The 23,427-nt window shown below is 51.9% G+C and overlaps 1 protein-coding gene across 1 annotated transcript; it reads right to left on the bottom strand.

Moving 5' to 3' along the window:
• Nucleotides 1–13,651: 13,651 nt before the first annotated feature.
• On the bottom strand, nt 13,652–20,450 carry LOC112122081 (trypsin-3-like). The gene is made up of 5 exons (XM_026658538.1): nt 20,405–20,450; nt 17,146–17,311; nt 15,095–15,348; nt 14,288–14,424; nt 13,652–13,819 (listed from the first exon to the last, which is right to left on the bottom strand). Exons 1-5 carry the CDS (start codon nt 20,448–20,450, stop codon nt 13,652–13,654), a joined length of 771 nt encoding a protein of 256 aa, XP_026514323.1.
• Between the last annotated feature and the right edge of the window lie 2,977 nt (nt 20,451–23,427).

The following is a 23,427-nucleotide window of genomic DNA, read 5'->3' as shown; positions in this document are numbered from 1 at the left end:
GCCGGCCTTTGCTCCCGCGTCTGTCCTCTGCAGGGGAACCCAGCAGGAATTAGCCCTTCTCCATTGCTGAAAGCGACTCCCTGACCCTTCCGCCCTGCTCTGGAGTCTGTGCCTTCCTCGTCCTCTTCCTCTTCCTGGTACCCTGACTCGGCCTGACTCTGCGTGTTGATCCCTGGTTCTGCTCTCAAGTTTGGCTCCTACCTCTGATCTCCTGGTAACCGGACCCTGCCTCCCGACGCTCGACTCTGGATCTGCCCTCGGGCCTGCCCCGTACTCTGACCTCCCAGTTCGTAGCCTGGCCTGATTTCCCAACTCCTGTTTTGAGCACTAGGTCAGACAGCCCACATCCTGCTTGTAACACCCCTCCCTCCCTGCACCCTATGCGGGGAAGCGGAGCGGTCCCTAAAAACAGCTGCTCAGTAGCGTTGCGGCTGCCGAGTTGCAGGTCTGCCTCTGTCCCAGTGCAAAAACTACCCTCGAACTGTCGCTTCCCCCTGAGGCCCCGCCCTCGCATCACCTCTTCTCCCCAAGACCCCGCCCCGCTCGCTCCTCTCCACCTCCTCCCCCTGTTGTTCGCCCTTATGGCCAGTAAAAAGTGGGAGGGCCATGGCCCCCTGGCCCCGCCTCTTCCAGTGCCCCATGCGTGGAGATGTTGTGCACACCAGGGTCCACACGGTGCTTGGCAGGATGCCAGGAAACCGAGGTGATTGGAGATCGTCATCCTGCTGAAGCCTTCATCCGCCTTCACAGCCGTTGAGAGAAATTGTCTCTTTGTTCGCCTGCTCTGCCACTGAGGAGTTATGGGAAACCCAAGCCCTCCACCCACTGAAATGGAGAAGGACCTTGTGGGAAGGATCCCAGTGTTATGAAACCCAACAAAGACAACAGGAAATGGAGAAACGGGAAAGGAGGAAATAATCCAGATCTGTCAGATTTCGTGACATCAGAGCAGTTATAGCCGCTTATGCTGCCCGTACGAATGCAAGAGACCAGAGCAAAGACATGCGGACTATTTATGTCATTTTAAAACCAGTCTCATAATTTTTAATCCAATCTCATGATTTTTAAACCCATCTCACAATCGTTGGGGCGATTTCATGACTGTGAAAGCGATCTCATGATTTCAAAAGCAGTTTTGTGGCTTTCAAGCTGATCCCATGATTCTATCCCCTAACCCTAATCCTAAACCAAATCTCATGATTTTTAAAGTCAACCTCTCGATTTTTGAACCAATCTTGTGAATTTCAGGCTGATTCACGACTGTTAAGCCAATCTCTCCATTTTAAACCAATCTCGTGATTTTTTTAAAGCAATCTCACAGTCTTCACAGTGATTCATGCCTTTTAAACCAGTCACACATTTCTAACCCAACCTCAGGAATTTGTCAGGCCTGGCTCATAACCATTGGCTGCTTTGGGCTACGGCTCCCCCATCCCATTCGCACCCAGGCCAGCCCCCCCCACCCCATTCAGCACCCACTGGGTGCCGTGGCGAGATGAGGAGAGGCGTGGCTGGGGCTTGCGTTTGGTGGGTAATTGTGGCAGGCGTCACGTGCTGTGAGCTCTCAGTCTGATCTGGCGCACTTCCTCCTTATGGTGCTCCTCCCCCATTGGGCAGCTTTGCAGACAATGGGCTATCCTGGCAGGGCACAGACAGACTTCCCCCAGGACACCATGCCCTGCAGCTGCCCATTGCAGACCAGTGGGCCTCCTGAATCGCCCTGCAGTGAGAGCCATCAGCAAAACACAGCCATGCCCCACGTGTGCACACACACAGACCAGGGCTCATCCTCTCCAGCAGGGGGCGACAGCAACACACAGACACACACACACACAGAGAGGAAGGGTTTAAAGAGCAGAAATGGGTTCAGGTGGTCCGAGCCTGCTACACCTGAGCTGGGGATCAGGTCCAGAGGTGCTAGAACTAGAGGTGCTGGGCATGCGGCATCACCCACCGGCTTGAAGTGGTTTCCATCATGTACAGGGTTTACAGTTTTGTACAATGGCTCTCAGCCCCCCACTATAAAAACTGTTCCAGGACCTCTCTCAGGCCCAGGAGCTGGATGAAGCCCAGCCCTTAGGGCTCGGTGTGGCCTAGGGTGACCAGACGTCCCGATTTTATCGGGACTGTCCCGATATTTACTTGTTTGTCCCGCGTCCCGACAGATGTTTGGTCGGCACACTGGACAAAGAAGCAATTTTTGCCCTCCGCTCCGGCTCGCGCCCCCCTCCTCGCTCCGACTCCGCGCCCTCCTTCCCCCATTGGATAGCTCCCCAAATCCCCGCCCTGGCCCTGCCTCTTCCCCACGCACGCCGCTTGCACGCTGATCAGCTGTATGGTGGCGGCGCAAGCGCTGGAGGGAGGCCGGACACCAGCGTGTGTGGCGCGGCCGCCATGAAGATTAAGAAGGTGGTGCGGTGCAGCAGCTGCGCCTGGAGGCCAGCGGAGTAGGGATGTGTGGAGGGTCAGGCAGTTGCTCCGAGTCCGCGCCTCTCTCTTGGCGTGGCGGCTGTGGGGGGTCCGGGGTGCGGGCGCTGTAACCCGAAACCTCCTGCCCGTGAGTGGAGTGGAGGCGGCGGGGGAAGAAGGAAGCGGCTCGGCTCGGCAGTCCCACACACACCAAGGGGGGAACGCTCCGGTTTGTTCACTGGAGCTTATGGCAGCTACAGGGTGGGGAAGGGGGGGTCTGTGCCTCCTTTGCGGGGCTCTCTCAGCCCCGGGTGGGTTCTCGCTGCCCCCTGCTCCTGCAGCCTTCCCGGCCCCACCCCCCGGGACTTTGCCTCCTGCACCAGCCTTTGTGTGCAGAGGCGGGACAAGCCCGTGCCGGGAGGGAGGCTGGCTTTTAGGGCAGAGGAGCAGCCGAGCGCTGCATCTCTGATTGCAGAGCCAGGGGGCCCAGCCAGCGGCGGCAGAGGGCTGCGGCGGGGCGGGAGGCGCGCCCCCCCCGGCATCCCGATATTTCATCTTTGGCATCTGGTCACCCTAGTGCGGCCGGAGGGCAGATCGGCTGCTCTTCCATGGCTGGCTGGGGCCAGGGGCTGAGTGACGACGGCCCCTCAGTAGCAGGCTGAGAAGGGTTTGCAGGTCGTAGGCGATAAAGAGTATTGAGCTGTGTGAGCGCCGACACCTGGCACCTACCCCGCTCTCCGGGATGCCCCCTTACCTGGCATGTGCCTATGCTGTCCTGTTCCACGCCAGCGCAGAACATGTTCTCCGTGATCCTGCCCTGGTAAATGTCCCGGCACCTGGCCTGGCTGACGCTATAGAGATCTGCACACTGCAGAATAGCCGTGAACAGCCCTGGGCAATGACAGAAAAACAGGAGATCATCAGCAGGGAACAAGGTGCAAGAGAAAAAAACTTAGTGTAGGACCCTCAACTGGTGTAAACTGGCACAGATCCACTGACTCCCATGGAGCTACGGCTGATTGACCCCAGCTGGGATCTGGCCCCATTGACTCCAATGGAGCTACGGCCCATTGACCCCAGCTGGGATCTGGCCTCATTCATTTTCCTGAAAAGAGAAATTTTGATGAACGGAAAAGCCAAAAAAACAAATTGTTTCATTTAGATCCAGTATTTTATGTGATTTTATAATATTTCATTGTGATTTGAAGCTGGAGTAGCCTCTGAGACCTCGTCAATTTAATTCCTCAAGAACTCAGTTCGACTCCAGTCTTGTCCGATCTCGTGTTTTTCTTGCCATACACTTAGACTGCACAGAGTTGGTCAGTCACATGTAAGGGGTGGGTATGTGACATGCCACAAATCGAAAGAATACAAGTATTGGTTATTTTATATACAAGTTTAACCCTATTCTGACACATACGCCATCCATTTTACATGAAATCATGCACTTTATGATTGGTTGGTTATTTTCAGTCCCAATTCCTGTACATTGATTGATTTAGTTGGGGATTGGTCCTGCTTTGAGCAGGCAGTTGGACTAGATGATCTCCTGAGGTCCCTTCCAACCCTGATATTCTATGATTCTATGGTATCATGCTTTGTTCTCATGCCACATGAACACAACATATTTTGTTAGTTTTCTCTCTGTCTACACAGTCACCTTCCACACATTCTTAGCCATTGTTTCTGACACTATTGTTTCTTGCACCTGGTTTTACACAGCTGGATGAACAATTTGGTGAAATTGCCCCAAATTTGTGGGATATTTTGGTGTTATCAAAACTGCAGTTTTCACCAAAATTCGTGAACTCCTTGTCCTTGGCTTTTGGGTAGGGTGACCAGATGTCCCAATATCGGGATTGTCCCAATATTAGGTGTTTAGTCTTATATATGCCACCATATCCCTTTCAATGAAAAAAAGTGTCCCAGTTTTTCACACGTGCTATCTGCTCACCCTACTTTTGGGACCCACTTAACATGGTTATTTTTACTTTTGCCTTGTCCTGGGTTACTGCGGCTCGCTCATGCCAAGTTAAACCAACGTGCGGGAGCACTGAGAATTGCAGAGTAAATCTGGGTCAAAGAGTTTCGAAATTTCCACCGAATCGAAAAGTTGGGGGAGCAAAACACAAACACAAACACAGAAACATTATCTCCCCATATGTCTTCTGTGGGCTATTTATTTTGCAGGGTGTTTAACCCTTTCTAGCCATGCTTCACAGTCTGGACTGGTAAAATTGAAACGTTGCAAAAATGCCGACACGAGACATTGTGATTTTTAACATATTATTTATATGTTTTAATTAGTTTTTCCAAATACAACAAAGATACCAGCTTCGTCCTAACACACAAAGAGAGTTAGGGGGGAAGGACAGATCTATCTTCAGGCCCTGCAGTAATTACTGAACTCTAAAAAGGCAGCCTGAATTGCTTTCAATTTTTCTGGCACTCCCCTTCTGCGGAATGCCAGGAGTTCATTCCAGGGCTTAAATTCTCATCGAGTATTTCCCGGAGCTCCCCACATCCCTCCTCCATTCTGGCTCCGGGCTTCAGCCCTACAGGAGGCGCCGGGACTCAGGGCTTCAGCTGTGGGGCCCTGCGGATGCCCGGAAACCAGCAGGGGGCTGCGAACCCTCCCCCGGGTTGAGAATCAACAGCATCAGGCTGAAGTCAAGGGAAAATATTTCCTGGAGCTCTGCTCCATTCCATGAGCTCCTAGAGCAACTGCACATAAGCCGCCAGTGGGATGCTAAAAGGACAGATGCTGGTGAGCCCAGAGGTGAGTTTCCCTCTGCACACACCGCTGGGGAGGCCAATACTGCCATGCCGAGGCACATCTGTACAAGGATGCTGGAAAACCACAGCGGGTGCAGAGACGAACCACAAAAATGATTTGAGGGCTGGAAACAAATGGAGGAGGATGGGGCTGGGGATTCGGGGGTGCAGAGGGAGACCTGGGCATGGATGGGGGACACCTAGGGAGAAGATAAGGACTGGGGACGTGGGTTATTCCCATGCATCTCCCTCTCTCCCTCCACCCCCGCATTGACTTATCTGATCCCTCATCTGCCGCAGTGCGTAGCAGTTAGCACCCATTTTGGGTCTATCAGGCTTCTGCCACAGGTGACACGGCCGTTCCTCAGGAGAGCCACCTGGTAGGGCCACAAGCCGAAGAGGCAGGTTCTCCCCACAATGATCCGGTCTCCCTTTGAGTCTGAGGGTTCCTATTTATCCCCACAATTCCTTGGTGAGGCAGGGCAGGGCTATGATCCCCATTGTAGAGATGGAGAAACTGAGGCACAGAGAGGCTATGAGATTGGGCCAAGGTCCTACAGGGATGGAGCGTCGGACCAGAGATTAGAAGCCACGTCTTCCAAGTACAAACTGAGCAACCAAACCACCAAGCCCTCCATCTTCACTGAGTGCCCCATTCCACCCCGTAATCCCCCCAATAACAGAGAAATGCCCCTTAGGATGCCATAAACTAGGTTCGCCGGGGGATGGTGACCTAAGCCCAGAGGTAAGTGGGGGAGTGGGATACCGGGAGGAAACACAAGGAGGAGGGTACAAGACGGGAAGCCTCCTGATTCATACTGAGAAAGCAGGTCAATCCTGGCACACTCAAGGAACTATGACATGATTGGAATAACAGAAACTTGGTGGGGCAGTTCACATGACTGGAGCACTGTCATGGATGGGTATAAACTGTTCAGGAAGAACAGGTACGAGAGGAAAGGTGAAGGAGTTGCATTGTATGTAAGAGAGCGATATGATTGCTCAGAGCTCCAGTTTGAAACTGGGGAAAAGCCTGTTGAGAGTCTTTGGGTTAAGTTTAGAGGCGAGAGCAACAAGGGTGATGTCGTGGTGGGCGTGTGCTATAGACCACCGGATCAGGAGGATGAGGTAGACAAGGCTTTCTTTGGACAACTAACAGAAGTTTCCAGATCACGGGCCCTGGTTCTAATGGGGGACTTCAATCACCCTGACATCTGCTGGGAGAGCAATACAGCAATGCACAGAAGTTTTTGGACAGTGTTGGGGACAACTTCCTGGTGCAAGTGCTGGAGGAACCAACTGGGGCCGTGCTCCTCTTGACCTGCTGCTCACAAACAGGGAAGAGTTGGTAGGGGAAGTAGAAGTGGGTGGCAACCGTGGCAGCAGTGACCATGAGATGGTTGAGTTCAGGATCCTGAGAAAAGGAAGAATGGAGAGTAGCAAAATACAGACCCTGGACTTCAGAAAAGCAGACTTTGACTCCCTTAGGGAACTGATGGGCAGGATCCCCTGGGAAGCTAATATGAGGGGGCAAGGAGTCCTGGAGAGCTGGCTGTATTTTAATGAAGCCTTATTGAGGTTGCAGGAACAAACCATCCTGAAGTGCAGAAAGAATAGCAAATATTGCAGGCGACCAGCTTGGCTTAACAGTGAAATCTTCGGTGAGCTTAACCACAAAAAGGAAGCTTACAAGAAGTGGTAATTTGGACAGATGACTAGGGAGGAGTATACAAATATTGCTAGACCATGCAGGCGTGTAATCAGGAAGGCCAAGGCACAATTGGAGTTGCAGCTAGCAAGGGATGTGAAGGGTAACAAGAAAGGTTTCTACAGGTATTTTAGCAACAAGATGAAGGTTAGGGAAAGTGTGGGACCCTTACTGAATGGGGGAGGCAACCTAGTGACAGATGATGTGGAGAAAGCTGAAGTACTCAATGCTTTTTTTGCCTCAGTCTTCACAGACAAGGTCAGCTCCCAGACTGCTGCACTGGGCAACACAGTATGAGGGGGAGGTGAGCAGCCCTCAGTGGTGAAAGAAGAGGTTAAAGACTATTTAGAAAAGCTGGGCATGCACAAGTCCGTGGGTCCAGATCTAATGCATCCGAGGGTGCTGAGGGAGTTGGCTGATGTGATTGCAGAGCCATTGGCCATTATCTCTGAAAATTCGTGGTGATCGGGGGAGGTCCCGGACAATTGGAAAAAAGCAAATATAGTGCCCATATTTAAAAAAGGGAAGAAAGAGAACCCGGGGAACTACAGACCAGTCAGCCTCACTTCAGTCCCCGGCAAAATCATGGAGCAGGTCCTCAAGGAATCCATTTTGAAGAACTTGGAGGAGAGGAAAGTGATCAGGAAAAGTAAAAATGGATCCACCAAGGGCAAGTCATGCCTGACCAACCTGATTGCCTTCTATGATGAGATAACGGGCTCTGTGGATGAGGGGAAAGCAGTGGATGTGATATATCTTGAGTTTAGCAAAGCTTTTGATACGGTCGCCCACAGTATTCTTGCCAGCAAGTTAAAAAAGTATGGATTGGATGAATGGACTATAAGGTGGATAGAAAGCTGGCTAGATCATTGGGCTCAATGGGTAGTGATCAATGCCTCCATGTCTAGTTGGCAGCCAGTATCAAGCGGAGTGCCCCAAGGGTCGGTTCTGGGGCCAGTTGTGTTCAACATCTTTATTAATGATCTGGATGATGGGATGGATTGCACCCTCAGCAAGTTCGCAGATGACACTAAGCTGGAGGGAGAGGTAGATATGCTGGAGGGTAGGGATAGGGTCCAGAGTGACCTAGACAAATTGGAGGATTGGTCCAAAAGAAATCTGATGAAGCAGATCGAGGGAAGTGATTATTCCCCTCTATTCAACACTGATGAGGCCACACCTGGAGTATTGTGTCCAGTTTTGGTCCCTCCACTACAGAAAGGATGTGGACAAATTGGAGAGAGTCCAGCAGCAGGCAACGAAAATGATTAGGGGGCTGGGGCACATGACTTATGAGGAGAGGCTGAGGGAACTGGGTTTATTTAGTCTGCCGAAGAAAAGAGTGAGGGGGGAATTTATAGCAGCCTTCAACTACCTGAAGGGGAGTTCCAAAGAGGATGGAGGTAGGCTGTTCTCAGTGGTGGCAGATGACAGAACAAGAAGTAATGGTCTCAAGTTGCAGTGGGGATATTAAGAAACACTATTTCACTAGGAGGGTGGTGAAGCACTGGAATGGGTTACCTAAGGAGGTGGTGAAATCTCCCTCCTTAGAGGTTTTTAAGGCCCGGCTTGACAAACTCTGGCTGGGATGATTTAGTTGGAGTTGGTCCGGCTTTGAGCAGGGGGTTGTACTAGATGACCTCCTGAGGTCCCTTCCAATCCTAATCTTCTATGATTCTATGATAACCACCCCCAAAAATAAGGCAATACCCCCTCATATCCCATAATCACCCCCAATAACAGAGCAGAGCCCCCATTCCATTCCATCAATACCCCCAAAACAGAGTGATTCCACTGGCAGCCAATAAGCACCCCAATAACTGCAAGATGCCCCAAGCCATCACCCTATGTTGCTCCCCAAACCATAGCCATCTCCTTTCCACCCCAGTGCCCTGATGCCCCCAGCCAGGCATCCCTACAACAGGGGCTGGACTGGCCCTGCTTCACGTGTAGCTCCTGGCGCGGGGCCCTCGGGAGCGGAAGAGGCTCTGGTGGTTGTGTCTTGGACAAAACTAAGGATCCTCCGGGATGGTCCACTTTATATGCCAGGGGAATGGGCTGTCTCTGTGAGTCAACTTGATTGCCGTATCTGGGGAGCTGCCCCGCATGTCGGCAGCCAGGCGACTTCCTCTGCCCTCATATACCTGGCACAAGCAGGTTGGATCCTGGGGAATTGCGGAAGCAAGCCGGCCTTTGCTCCCGCGTCTGTCCTCTGCAGGGGAACCCAACAGGAATTAGCCCTTGGAACGGCACCTTCTCCATTGCTGAAAGCGACTCCCTGAACCTTCTGTCCTGCTCTGGAGTGTGTGCCTTCCTCTTCCTCTTCCCCTTCCTTGTCCCCTTCCTCGTCCTCTTCCTGGTCTCCTGACCCAGCCTAACTCTGGGTATTGATCCATGGTTCTGCTCTCAAGTTTGGCTCCTACCTCTGATCTCCTAGTAACCAGACCCTGCCTCCCAATGTTCAACTCTGGGTTTGCCCTCGGGCCTACCTTGGACTCTGATCTCCCGGTATGTAGCCTGGCCTGATTTCCCAACTCCTGCTTTGAGCACTAGGTCAAACTGCCCATGTCCTGCTCGTGACACCCTCCTTCCCCCTCCACACCCCATGCAGGGGAGCGGAGCGGGCCCTAAAAACTGCTGCTCTGTCGCGTTTGTGGCTGCCAAGTTGCAGGTCTGGCTCTCTCCAAATGCAAAAATGGCCCTCTGACAGCCACTGCGTGCATGCCGGTCGGTGACTAGGAGCTTCCGGTCATTGCTGTCTCGCTCCCGTCGCCGATCGCCACAGGACTTGGATATGGATGTGAATATGGAATACTACAGCTGTGCGCTGTAGTAAGAAAAGGGCCTGAAACATAAGCCCATGTATCAGAGGCCTGATATGAGGCCTGAGACCTGGGCTAAAGTAGTCAAAACTTTGCTGATATAAAGCAAAGTTACGTTGTGAGCAAGAGGCAGGCTCTGCTCACAGAGTCTGGCAAGAACAGGGCTGATATTTCGAAAACACACATTCCTAAGTAGAGTTAGGCACAAGAAAATATACGCAAACACATGCCAGGAAGGTGGTACCAGACAGTGGCGTAGCCAGGTTCTAAGTGCAGGGGGAGCAAACATAAAAAAGGCGCCCCCCCATGGCTCCTCCTCTGGCCACGCCCCCACCCCATTGGCTCCTCCTCCGGCCGCTCCGCGCCCCGCCCTTGGCTGGCTCCTCCAGCCGCACCGCGCTGCGCTTCCCCCCCCTTGCCTCCTCCGGCCACGCTGCGGCCATGCTGCGCCCCCCCTCGCGGAGGGGCTCGGTCGGCGGGGGGCCGGGTGCGGGGAAGGGGTGGCGGGTGGGCGCTGCTCGCTTCTCCTGGGGGCTGGGGGGAACGGAGCAGTGGGGCGGGCAGCAGTTGGCGAGATCCTCTCTCCCCGGCAGCTTCCTGTTTCCCTCGGCCCGGGCAGCCCAGCATTAGCAAGGGGCGGGGTATTGCTAATGCTGGGCTGCCCAGGCCGAGGGAAGCAGGAAGCTGCGGGCTGCCCGGGCCGAGGGAAGCAGGAAGCTGCTGGGGAGAGGGGATCTGCCCTCCAGCTGCGGAGCGCTCGGCCGCCGAGCCCTGAGCCGCTGCAGGAGGCGGCCGCAGCGATGTTGGGGCCGCGTTGAGTGTGGGGCACGATGGCTGAGGAGCCGGCCCCTTTGCTCCTCCGGCCGCGCCCGCTGCCCCCCCCCCCCCCATGGCCCCCCCCGAGTCTGGCCGTGCTTTCCCCCCCCCCCTTGCCTGCAGGAGCCCAGTGCTGGCCCGGCAGGCGCCACTTTTTAAAAATGTGCTGAGGAGAAGCGGGTGCTTCCCTTGAGCCCCCTAGCTACGCTCCTGGTACCAGAACACCTTGATACCAAACACATTTCCCAAAGATAACAGGAACACGCTGAGCCATCTGAAGGATAAGGTCAGGATGACAGCATGATGGATAGAGATGTTTTGATCAAACCAACAAGTACAAGGTAATGGTTGGCGCCATAATACATCAGAGGGTGGCACCCTGATACATCAGGGGCAATATGTAATTTGTTTGTATCTGTGTATAAAGATGTATCTCAGAGGGAGTATCTTTGGCCAGCCAAGGGGGCAGTGGAAAGTCCCGCCACTGACTGAGCTGCGTCCATTGTCACGGGCAGACATGTCTTAGTATCCTCGTAGAGTCTGCCAGGTGCTATTACCGGGCTTTGTCGACAATAAACCTGGCCCGGCGCCTTCACTGAAAACCGAGCCTGGTGGTCTCATTGGGCAGTTTGATCGGAGCCTGCTGTATGGGCTATCTGGCCAGAGCCAGTGCAGCACGCAGAGAGAACACACCCACGCAGCCGAACATCTGACGACATGCGTGACTTCTTTTTAATGTGGAGACAGGGGCAATGGAAGCTCCCTAAAAGTGGGGGGCCACCCTTGCCTCAACAGTGGCCCCACCCTCGCACCTTCCCTTCCACCTGAGGCCCCGCCCCCGGGCCACCCCTTCCCCTGAGCTCCCAGCCTACTGCTGCCCCTTCACCCTGAGGCCTCGCCCTCACACAACCTCTTCCCCCCATAAACCCCACCCCCCGCTCGCTCCTCTCCGTCGCTCACCGCTGTTGCTTGCCCTTACAGCCAGTAAAAAGTGGGAGGTCGTATCCCGATGGCCCCCTGCCCCCACCTGGGGACCCTGTGTGGAAATGCTGTTCCACACCAGTGTCCACACAGTGCTTGGCAGGATGAGGGTCTTCATCCAAACGCCAGGAAAACAAGAGATCGCCATCCTGCTGTAGCCTGCATCTGTCTTCTCAGCCATTGAGAGAAACTGTCTCTTTGTTTGCCTGCTCTGTCATTGAGGACATATGGGAAACCCAAGCTCTCCACCCACTAAAATGGAGAAGGACCTTGTGGGAAGGATCCCAGCGTTTCAAGACCCAGCTAAGACATCAGGAAACAGAGAAATGGGAAAGGAGGAAAGAATGCCTGGCAGCCTGACTCAATAATCTGGATTGGTTTTATTGGCCACTTGTGGACCCACCAGTAGTAACTGACTATCATTTCATAGAAGATGATCATGTGTCAATTTTGCTGAAATGTTTCAGTCAAAAAATAACATCCCTCCCCAAAGAAAATTCCAAAAAAATCAAAACATTTTGTTTCAAAAATTTCCGAACCAAACATTTCCGAATTTGCACTTCCAAATGACTGTTTAGAAATTTCCTTTAACTTTTAGTTCGGAAAAAAAAAATGTTTAAAAATGTTGAATGTCCAAATGAAACGTTTAGTTTCAGATAAAATGAAATGTTTTGCTTGATCCCAAATGATTTTTTCCCCAAAATTGCCAGTGAAGAGAAAAATCCATTATCTGCCCAATTCTCTGTGTCAATTTTGATATTTTGGATGAGAAAAAGCCAAAAATGATCATTCTGTTTTGATGATGTGAAAACAATTCATTTGAATAAAGTTGCAATATTTTGTTTCAACTTGAATATTTTGCTTGATTTCTTCTAGACCTTTATGTGACATTAAATATTAATTTTAATAATATATTTAATATTCTATATAGTCGATAGAATCATAGACATGTAGGGATGGAAAAGCTCCAAGTGTCACTTAGCCATTTCCACATGTCTCTGCAGGATCTATCAATCCATTCATAAATAAGGAAGCGTTATTTACTCCTTCTCATAACTCAAGAACTAGGGGTCACCCAATGAAATTAATAGGAAGCAGGTTTAAAAGAAACACAAGGAAGTATTTCTTCACACAACGCACAGTCAACGTGTGGAACTCCTTGCCAGAGGATGTTGTGAAGGCCAAGACTATAAAAGGGTTCATAAAAGAGCTAGATACATTCACAGAGGATAGGTCCATCAATGGCTATTAGCTTCCAGTCTGCAGTTTCATGTTGGAGTTTGTTTTTGAAGTTTTTTTGTTAAAGAATTGCCACTTTTAAGTCTGTTATTGAGTGACCAGGGAGGTTGAAGTGTTCTCTGACTGATTTTTGAATGTTATAATTCCTGATGTCAGATTTGTGTCCATTTATTCTTTTGTGTAGAGACTGTCCAGTTTGGCCAATGTACATGGCAGAGGGGCATTGCTGGCACATGATGGCATATATCACATTGGTAGATGGGCAGGTCAACGAGCCCCTGATGGTGTGGCTGATGTGGTTAGGTCCTATGATGGTGTCCATGAAACTGCAGAACTGGAATTAATTTTCAAACTGGACACCATCAAATTAGGCCTGAATAAAGACTGGGAGTGGATGGGTCATTACAAAAACTAATTTCCCCCTACTGTTACTCACACCTTCTTGTCAACTATTTGAAATGGGCCACCCTCATTACCAATACAAAAGTGATTTTTCCTCCCTCAGTATTCTACTGTTCATTGAATTGTCTCGTTTGACTGACCCCCCACTTGGTAAGGCAACTCCCATCTTTTCATGTACTACGTATATATACCTGCTACTGTATTTTCCACTCCATGCATATGATGAAGTGGGTTCTAGCCCACGAAAGCTTATGCCCAAATAAATTTGTTAGTCTCTAAGGTGCCACAAGTACTTCTTGTTGTTTTCACAATCTTCAGGCTCATTCATGCTTTTCAAACCAGTCACACATTTTTAACCCAGTCCCATCCCAATCCCACGCGACCCAGCTCCCCCGACCCCATTCTGGCATCCCCCGGGTGCCGCGGCGAGATGAGGAGAGGCGTGGCTGGGGCGTGTGTTTGGTGGGTTATTGTGGCAGGCGTGACGCGCTGTGAGCTCTCAGTCCGATCTGACGCACTTCCTCCTTATGGTGCTCCTCACCCACTCGGCAGCTTTGCAGACATTGGCGTAGACCCTGGGCTGTCCCGGCAGGGCACAGACAGACTTCCCCCAGGAGACCACGCCCTGCAGCTCCCCATTGCAGACCAGTGGGCCTCCTGAATCCCCCTGCAGAGACAATGCAAAGACATCAGCAAAACACAGCCATGCCCCCAGCGTGCACACACCCACCCAGAGCAGGTCCATCTCCTCCAGCAGAGGGCAGCAGGGTCACCCACACACAAACACACACACACGCAGCGCTCATCCCTTCCAGCAAATGGTGGCAGGCACACACGGACAGGAAGGTTTTAAAGAGCAGAAATGGATTCACGTGACTGCAGCTGGCTACACCTGTGCTGCAGATCAGACAGGCCCAGGACTCCAGGAGTTGGATGAAGCCCAGCACTTAGGGCTCGGTGCGGCCAGAGGGCAGATCGGCTGCTCTTCCATGGCTGGCTGTGGCCAGGGGCTGACTGACGACGGCCCCTCAGTAGCAGGCTGAGAAGCGTTTGCAGGTCGTAGGGGATAACGAGTATTGAGCTGTGTGAGCGCCGACACCTGGCACCTACCCCGCTCTCCGGGATGCCCCCTTACCTTGCATGAGCTTATGCCACCCTGTTCCACGCCAGCGCAGAACATGTTCTCCGTGATCCTGCCCTGGTAAATGTCCCGGCACCTGGCCTGGCTGACGCTATAGAGATCTGCACACTGCAGGATGGCTGGGAGCAGCCCTGGGCAATGACAGAAAAACAGGAGTTCATGAGTAGGGAACAAGGTGCAAGAGGAAAAAACTTAGTGTAGGACCCTCAACTGATGTAAACTGGCACAGATCCACTGACTCCAATGGAGCTGCGGCTGATTGACCACATCTGGGGATCTGGCCCAACTGATTCCAATGGAGCTACGGCCGATTGACCCCAGCTGGGGAATCTGGCCACATTCATTTTCCAAAAAAGGAAATTTTTGATGTACAGAAAAGCCACAACCCCCCCCCTCATTTAGTGGCAAACGAATCATTTCATTTAGATCCAGTATTTTATGTCATATTATAATATTTAATTGTGATCTGAAGTATGTCTGTAACATTTTAAAATTGTTTTGAAAAGAAAAGGAAAGGAAATTTCAAAAGGAAACATTTTGAAAAGAAAAAAAATGCCATTGTATCCCAGTATTTTCAGAATATTTTTGTCTGAAATGGATGAAATTGCCCCAAATTTATGGGACACTTTGGTGTTGTCGAAGCTGAGCTGTCCACTAACAATAGTTTCGGATGAAAATTTTCCCCCAGGAGAAGCCAAAAACCCTTGTCAGCCCGTTAACGAGGTCTCCTTAAAGAGCTTCCACCCCCACCCCAAGCTGAGCCCAACCTCAACCCCCCCCTCTACACCCAGCACCCCATACTTTGGGGGGACTTGATGGTGCCCCATCCCGACACACTGCATCGTGTTCCAGGAGAGGGACAACGGGTAGCCAGGTTGATTGTGTTCACGTAGTTGTTGAGTTGAGCAGGCTCATCCAACTCCAGAAGCATGAAGTCGTTGTCACGAGGACAGATGTTGTACCTGGGGTGCACAAAGAAGTTGCGGATTCTTCGTATCTGTTCTGTGGGTTCTTTCACCTGTAGATTATAATCCCCCAGATGCACCCGCAGGGAGCTGCATGGAGAGAGGACAAAGAAAGAGATCAATGGGCGTCTATTCAAAGGTCATAGCAGGCAAGCAACTAGAATTGGGCCAATAATGGATTTTCGATGCTGGAGTAGCTTCCGAGACCTCGTCATCTTAGTTCTCCAAGAACTCAGTTCGACTCCAATCTCATCCGATCTCGTGTTTTTCTTGGCATACACTGGCACACACTCCACAGAACTGATCAGAGTCCCGTGTAAGGGGTGGCTATGGGGCATACCACAGATCCGAAGAATACAAGTATTGGTTACTTTACGTACAAGTTTAACTCTATTCTGATGCATGCGTCCTCCATTTGCCATGATATCATGCACTTTATGGTTTGTCCGGTTATTTTCAGGCCCAATTCCTGTACATGTCGTGCTGTGTTCTCATGCCACATGTACACAGCATATTTTGTTGACATTATTGTTTCTTGCACCTGGTTTTACACAGCTGAAATGAACAATTTGATGACTTCGCCCTTAATTTGTGGGAAACTTTGGTGTTATCAAAGCTGCAATTTTCACCAAAAATCGTGAATTCCTTCTCCTTGGCTTTTGGGTAGGGTTACCAGACGTCCCAATAATATCGGGATTGTCCCAATATTAGGGGCTTTGTCTTATATATACAAATATAACCCACCCCTGAAAAAAGGTGTCCTGGTTTTTCACACTTGCTATCTCCTCACCCACTTTTGGGACCAACTTAATTCGGTTATTTTTACTTTTCCCTTGTCCTGGGTCACCGCTCATGCCAAGTTAAACCAACGTGCAGGAGCACTGAGAATTTCAAATAGTCAAATCTGGGTCTAAGAGTTTTGTGCTTTCCAGCGAATTGAAAAATCGGGTGGCAATAGCTTGTTTCAGTTGTTGCAAAATATTTCTGAAAATAAACTAACAGGGCACTTCGAAAGAAAAAGTTGTGAATGGAAAATCGAAAAGTTTAAAAAATGCCGACACGAGACATTGTGATTTTTAACGTATTAGTTATACGTTTTAATTCGTTTTTCCAAATAAAACAAAAATACCAGCTTCATCGTAAGACACAAAGAGAGTTAGGAGAAAAGGAGGGGAGGGGCAGGACAGATCTATCTGCATGACCTGCAGAATACAGGCGTTCATTCCGGGGCTTAAATTCTCATTGAGTATTTCCTGGAGCTCCCCACAGCCCCCCTCCCTTCGGGGCTCCAGGCTTCACCTGTGGGATGGGGGCACTTGGGCTTTAGCCCCGCAAGGTGCGCCAGGGCTTGTAGCTTCAGCGCTCTGGGAGGCGCCGGGACTCAGAGCTTCAGCCCCGCAGGATGCACCACCGCTCAGGGCTCCCAGCTTCAGCCATAGGGCCCAACGGATCCCCTGAAACCAGCAGGGGGCCGCAGACCCCCCTGGTTGAGAACCAACAGCATCAGGCTGGAGTCAAGGGGAAATATTTCCCGGAGCTCCGCTCCATTCCATCGGCTCCTAGAGCTCCTGCACATGAGCCACCCGTGGGATGCTACAAGGGGTCACGCTGGCGAGCCTGGGGGCGAGTTTCCCTCTGCACACGCCACATCCTGTGTGGGGTGGGCACATCTGAACAAGGATGCTGGAAAACCGCAACGGGTGCAGAGAAGAACCACAAAAATGATTTGAGGGCTGGAAAAAAATGGAGGAGGATGGGGCTGGGATTTAGAAGGTGCAGAGGGAGACCTGGGCATGGATGGGGGACACCAAGGGAGAAGATAAGGACTGGGGACGTGGGTTATTCCCATGTATCACCCTCTCTCCCACCACCCCCGCACTGACTTACCTGATCCCTCGTCTGCCGCAGTGTGCAGCAGTTAGCACCCACTTCGGCGCTATCAGGCTCCCGCCACAGGTGAGACGGCCGTTCCTCAGGAGAGCCACCTGGTAGGGCCGCGAGCCGAAGAGGCAATTTCTCCCCCCAATGACCCGGATTCCCTCTGTGTCTGAGGCTGCAATGGAGAGTGGCAAACATCAGCTGGAAGCAAGGCAGGGGGAGGGGCAAGCATTAGTTACGTCTGTTCGGATTGGCCGGTGGCAGGATGACCATGAGCTGCTGCTCCCACGTGGCCATGCAAAAGCAGAAGACGGTCTGAGGTTGTACCAGGTGAGGTATTTCCAGTAGGGATAGGGAGGCATTAATGTCACTGGGAAAACCTCCAGTTCCTGTCACCTGTGTTCCAGAAAGAGGAATTCCAACTGGAACTCATGTAGAGAAGGGGGCTAGGGTGATCAGGGGAACGAAGGGCAAATTTTACAAGGGGAGACAGAAAGAGCTCGGCTGGTTTAACCTAAAAGGAAGGTCGAGCCAGCATCTGATTGTTCTCTCTAAATATAGTGTGTGTGTGTGTGGGGGGGGGGGGGAACACCAGGGAGGGAGAAGATCTATAGGAGATGGAGACCAGCGTTGGCACAAGAACAAATGGGGATAAGCACCATGGATAAATCTAGGCTGAGATTAGAAGGCGGTTACTAACCATCGAAGGAAGGAAGTTGTGGAACAGGAGCGGGAGGCAAAAAACCTCCCGAGTTTGAAGATGGAGCTTGATACGTTTCTACGACCGAGTTGCCCATGGTAGCAGGGACTGGTCATAATGACCCTTGACAGAACGAGGAGTAATGGTCTCAAGTTGCAGTTGGGGAGGTTTAGGTTGGATATTAGGAAAAACTTTTTTACTAGGAGGGTGGTGAAGCACTGGAATGGGTTACCTAGGGAGGTGGTGGAATCTCCTTTCTTAGAGGTTTTTAAAGTCAGGCTTGACAAAGCCCTGGCTGGGATGATTTAGTTGGGAATTGGTCCTGCTTTGAGCAGGGGGTTGGACTAGATGACCTCCTGAGGTCCCTTCCAACCCTGATATTCTATGATTCTATGACCCAGGAGGACTCTTCATTTTTTAATGTTCAAACAACTTTCCAACCACTTTTTAAAGTGCTCTAACGCCTTGGCAGCAGGGACTTGAAATTTTGCAAGATAATAGCCCTGGGGTCAGGGAAGTACCTTTTGCTGTTCACATGAAAATTCACCTAGATTTGATCAAATTATAAACCTCTTGAAATCACAATTTACACATGCTCAGGAGAACAGGGAGTTGGTCAGTGACTGCTGTTTCTAGGCTTTACTGCAATCATAGATGCCGACTTCCCCTCTGCCCGGTGGATGCTCGATTCCCCCCTCCGCCTCTGGCCCGCCTCTTCCCTCCCCTGCACCGCCCTCGCCCCGCACCCATTCGACCCCCTCCCCAAAGTCCCCGCCCCTGCCCTGCCTCTTCTCTGCCTCCTCCCCTGAGCGTGTCGCATCCCCGCTCCTCCCGCTCCCTTCTGGAAAGTCCTAAGCGCTGCCAAACAGCTGTTAGGTGGCGGGGAAGCGCTGGGAGGGAGGGGGAGGAGCGGGGATGCGGCATGCTCGGGGGGTGGGAGAAGGAGGTGAGGGTGGGGGAGATTGGCTGCCGGTGGGTGCGGAGCACCCTAAAAATTTTCCCCGTGGGTGTTCCAGCCCTGGAGCACCCACGGAGTCAGCACCTATGACCTCAATACAAATTGTGACAAAGTTCCTCCTCTGCCTTGGTGGGTCTTGTGCTTTCCGGCGGATTTGCTCGCCTCGGAGGTTCATGGCAGCCCTCAGTTTGGCCACTTTTGCTACTGGCTCAAACCTGCCGTTCACTCAGGTAACTTCATCACTGGCCAGCATGGGGGAAGGAAGGAGAACAATCCCCACAGTCTCTGTTGTCTCACCTAGTGGGTCGGGGACAGGCCAGAGACCTTCCCTTCTGATATGACTCACAGTCCAGGTCAACTCCTCTTGTGTCAAATAGGGAGTTGGGGGGATGGGGGAAACCTGGGCCCGCCCTCTACTCTGGGTTCAAGCCCAGGGCCCTGTGGATCACAGCTGTCTACAATGTCTTCTGTAATAGCTGTGTGACAACTACAACTCCCTGGGCCACTTCCCCATGACCTCCCCCCAGCACCTTCTTTGTCCTCACCGCAGGACCTTCTTCCTGATGCCTGATGGCGTTTGTATTCCTCAGTCCTCCAGCAGAACGTCCTCCCACTCCCAGCTCCTTACGCACCTCTCCCTAACTAAAGGGAGATCTTTCTTTTAACCAGGTGCCCTGATTAGCCTACCTACCTTAATTGGTTCTAGCAGGTTCCTGATTGTTCTGGAATAGTCCCTCTTATTTTACCCAGGGAAAAGGGACCTGCTTAATCTGGGGGTAATGTATCTACCTTCCACCACTCTCCTGTAGCCATCTGGCCTGACCCTGTCACAAAATATTTAAAACTGTCAAACTTTTTCGGATGGAATGTTTTCCCATCGGAAAATGCCATTTTGTCAAAGTTGATAATTTCCGCAGGAATGTGTTGGTTGAGATGCAAATTCTTTAAAAAAAGTTTAAAACGAAACGGTCTCCTGTAGCAACTGGGCTCCACAATCAAACTACATCTCCCATGATGCCTCACAACCAGAGACTTCCATGATGCACTAACTTCTCCTCACCAAGGGGTGCATGGTGCTTCATGGGACCGGCAGTCTGCCCAGAGGATTGAACATTACCAGAAAGGGCCATTTTGATTTGTTTTTATTTTTTCAAATAATTTTTGTTTCCACGTTTTTCTTAAAAGAATTAACATTATATTAGAAATGATGCTCTGTAAAAGTTATATATTTTTATAAATGCTTTAAATTTAAAGACATCGAAATTTCAGTGTAACAGATTTAATTTTTTTCCCCAAAAAACATTTTCTATTGTGAGAAATTTCAAAATTCTTTCTTTCTATCCTGTTTCGGAAGGAAAACAGATTGTGAAATCATGGCTCTCTGCCTGCTCTACAAACAATAAAGACTAATCAGACACAGGGACTGAATATATTAATTTCCTTTTGCAATTTGTGAAATTGATAATGGGACTGCTGGGAACTTCGCTCTTCCTGAGCAGGAACCTGTCTTAAGCAACGTCTCTGAGACATTCCTGGAAGGGCCTGTGGGGAAACTGCAGAACCTTCTCACCCAACCCAACTTTGGCTTCTCGCTTGACTCTTTTCCCTACCTGCGGCTGCCCCGACTACCAGCATCGCGATGATCAGCAACTCCATGGCGGTTGTGGTGATGGATACGGTCGGTGGCTTTACTGCAGGGAAAGAGATTGAAAGGGAATAATTGGCCAGAGCGTCTTGAGGAGGACGGATGCCTCGCGGGGAAGGTGCACGCTTAGGATTCAGGAAAGTCAGGCTTGAGTTCTTGTTCTTCCACAGGCTCCCGTGAGCAAGCGGTCTCTCTGCACCTCGGCTGCCCTGCCTGTACCAGGAGATGACAGCACTGCCCAACATGGGGAGGGGAAATGCACTGTGATCGTCTGTTGTCAATGGGGGCCCAGTGTCCCCCGACTCAGCTCCATCTTCCTCTTCCGCCTGGTCCCAGATGCCCCCAGGGGCATGTTCCATGAAAAGATCTGATCTGTTGGCGGGTATGTGGCGAGAAACTAAAAGTCAAGCCAGATGACAAAGATTTCCATCAGCTGGCCTGAGCCCACCCCGCTGCCACTCGTTCCCCTTCTAACAATAACAGAGGAGGGGGGCGAAACCCCCATAGCCAGCTTAATAACAGAGAAATTGATAGATCTAAGGTGCTATCTGGCCCCCATTACGGTAGTATCCGAGCACCTCCCAATCTTTATCCTATTTATCCCCACAGTTCCTTGGTGAGGCAGGGCAGGGCTATGATCCCTATTGTACAGATGGGGAAAGTCAGGCATAGAGCGGCTAAGTGCTTGGGCGACAGCACCAGACCAGAGATTAGAAGCCACGTCTTCCAAGTACCAGCTGAGCAGCCAAACCGCCAAGCCATCCACCTTCATTGAGTGCCCCATTCCACGCCATAATCCCCCCAATAACAGAGCCCCCATTCTATCCCATCAATACCTCCAAAACTGAGTGATCCCATAATCACCCCAATAACTGCAAGATGCCACAAGCCACCACCCTATGTTGCTCCCCAAACCACAGCTATCTCCTTTCCACCCCAGTGCCCCAATGCCCCCAGCCAGGCATCCCAACAACAGGGGCTGGACTGGCCCTGCTTCACCTGTAGCTTCCGGCGGGGGGCCCTCGGGAGTGGAAGAGGCTCCGGCGGTTGTGTCTTGGACAAAACTAAGGATCGTCCGGGATGAGCCACTTTTTATGCCAGGGAAATGGGCTGTCCCCGTGAGTCAACATTATTGACGTATCTGGGGAGCTCCCCCACATATTGTCATCCAGGCAACTCCCTCCGCCCTCATGCTCCAGGAGGTTGCATCCGGGGGAGTTGCCAGTCTTTGCTCCCGCGTCTGTCCTCTGCCGGGAATCCTGGCAGGAATTAGCCCTTGGAATGGCACCTTCTCCATTGCCAAAAGCGACTTCCTGAACCTCCACCTTTCTCGTCCTCTTCCTCTTCCTGGTGTAAGGGAACGGATGGCTCCTTACTAAAACTCAGTGGGGTTTTTGCTTGGCCAGCTCCCAGTACCAAAAGGAAGGGGACGGGTGGATGGGAAATCAGGACCCTGAGACTGACAGTCCCCAGGGGCAATGGGGAGAGGCCAATGCTCCAGGTCAGCAGGGCGGGCAGGCCAATGAGGGAGTCAAGAGGCCAGGAGGGTCCCATCCTCCCTGTGAGCTGGAATTGCCTGGGTCAGACAGAGGGGGGCAGAGCTAAGGGGAGAGCAGGGGCCCAAGCTGAGCTGGGGAGCAGAGCCGTGCTGAGGCCGAGTTGAACTGAGGTATTGTGGATCTGGAGCTGGGGCTGGAGCCGTCCGGAGCCAGGTGCGGTGAGCAGCTGGGGAGAGCGAGAGGGACCTTGGGCAGCGGGCCCAGCGCAGGGAGACACCCCCAGCCAAGGGGCCTTGCAGGTCAGACTGGGAGGGGGATCGTAACCCTGACAGGTGGGGGCTGACACTGGGAAGAAGGGTCCTACCACCTAAAGCCTGAGGGCATGTGGCCACCGCCAGAGCCAGTGTCCGACTGCGGCATCTGCACACCCAGGGCCTGGGCAGGGGGCCTGGGACGTGTGAGGAACAGGCTGTGACCTTTCCTTATGTAACCCCTTTGGGGTTTAGAGAGCATGGCCCTTTAAATCTTTTTCCTAAGGGAGAGCGGGAGAGTAAGAAAAAAGGAGGGAAACTCCAGGGGGCAGCGCTGGAGCTCCAGGGAGAGGGGGAGGCAGCCGGCAGGCCCTGGAAAAGTGAAGCAGAGAGAACCTGCCTGGAGCCTGGGAAGGACAGGGCCGATCGGGGACACCCCAGGACAGGAGCCAGGAGGAGCACAGAGCCAGGGAGGAATCGCCCGAGAAGGACAGGCCGGAGCTGGACCCAGTATCACGGCTGCCCAGAGCTGCATGGGGCTGTGAGAACAGGGGCTAGTGACTCTGCATTGGGGACAAGGAGGGAGGCTGTAGCTGGTTAAGTGTGGAGGTGGTCGCTCTGTGTGTCTTTGCAGAGAGCGGCAGAAGAGGGCACCGGAGGGGTTTGTTGGGGGAAAGTTCACTGGCGCCGAAGACGACCAAGAGCACCCAAGACTCATCACTGGACTGGCACTTTGCTCAGGACCCCTGAACTCTGTGTGCAGACACATTGCTCAGGGTCTGCCCTGTCGGACTCTGCTACCACTGGGCCTGTGGGGCCTCGGCTTGGATGCAACCCTGTTCTACTGCTCCCCCTAGTTGTTTCTCTCCTCTCATCCCTCTGTAAATAAATATTTCCCTTGTTATATCCCCTGTACTTTTCCTGTGGGGGGGTGTGTTCACTCTGGGGGGTTTGGAACAGGTGCTCCTGGGGTGGAAGGGATTTCTCCTGCTGCATTCCTGCGCGCGCCGTCTCTTGGCCAGAGCTGCCTGCAGACCAGACTCCATCTCGGCCACGAAGGCGCTAAAGTTACACTTACATCCCAGAGACGCTGGTTGTGATGTCCCCGTGCCACAGAGCGGGGTGACGGGTTTTCCTTTCACCTTCCCATTTTTCCCCTAATTTTTTTAATTTGTTGCTGTTTAATAAACTGCATTTGCTTTGAACTGTATGAAATGATCAGTGGGTCAAGGAAGCAT

The sequence above is a fragment of the Terrapene carolina genome, unplaced genomic scaffold, assembly GCF_002925995.2.
Source record: "Terrapene carolina triunguis isolate 2854851 unplaced genomic scaffold, T_m_triunguis-2.0 Scaffold461, whole genome shotgun sequence".
NCBI classification, from domain to species: Eukaryota; Metazoa; Chordata; order Testudines; family Emydidae; genus Terrapene; species Terrapene triunguis.
This window is presented reverse-complemented; position numbering and strand designations above follow the sequence as displayed.

Bases quoted from the DNA above. Each gene is read 5' to 3' on its own strand.
- LOC112122081 (XM_026658538.1), bottom strand. From the start codon at position 20,450: ATGGAGTTGCTGATCATCGCGATGCTGGTAGTCGGGGCAGCCGCAG. The intron at 14,425-15,094 runs GTATGGGGTGCT...GTCATTGCCCAG, and splicing joins CACCATCAAGTCCCCCCAAA to GGCTGCTCCCAGCCATCCTG. The intron at 13,820-14,287 runs GTAAGGGGGCAT...TTGTCTCTGCAG, and splicing joins GTGGCATAAGCTCATGCAAG to GGGGATTCAGGAGGCCCACT.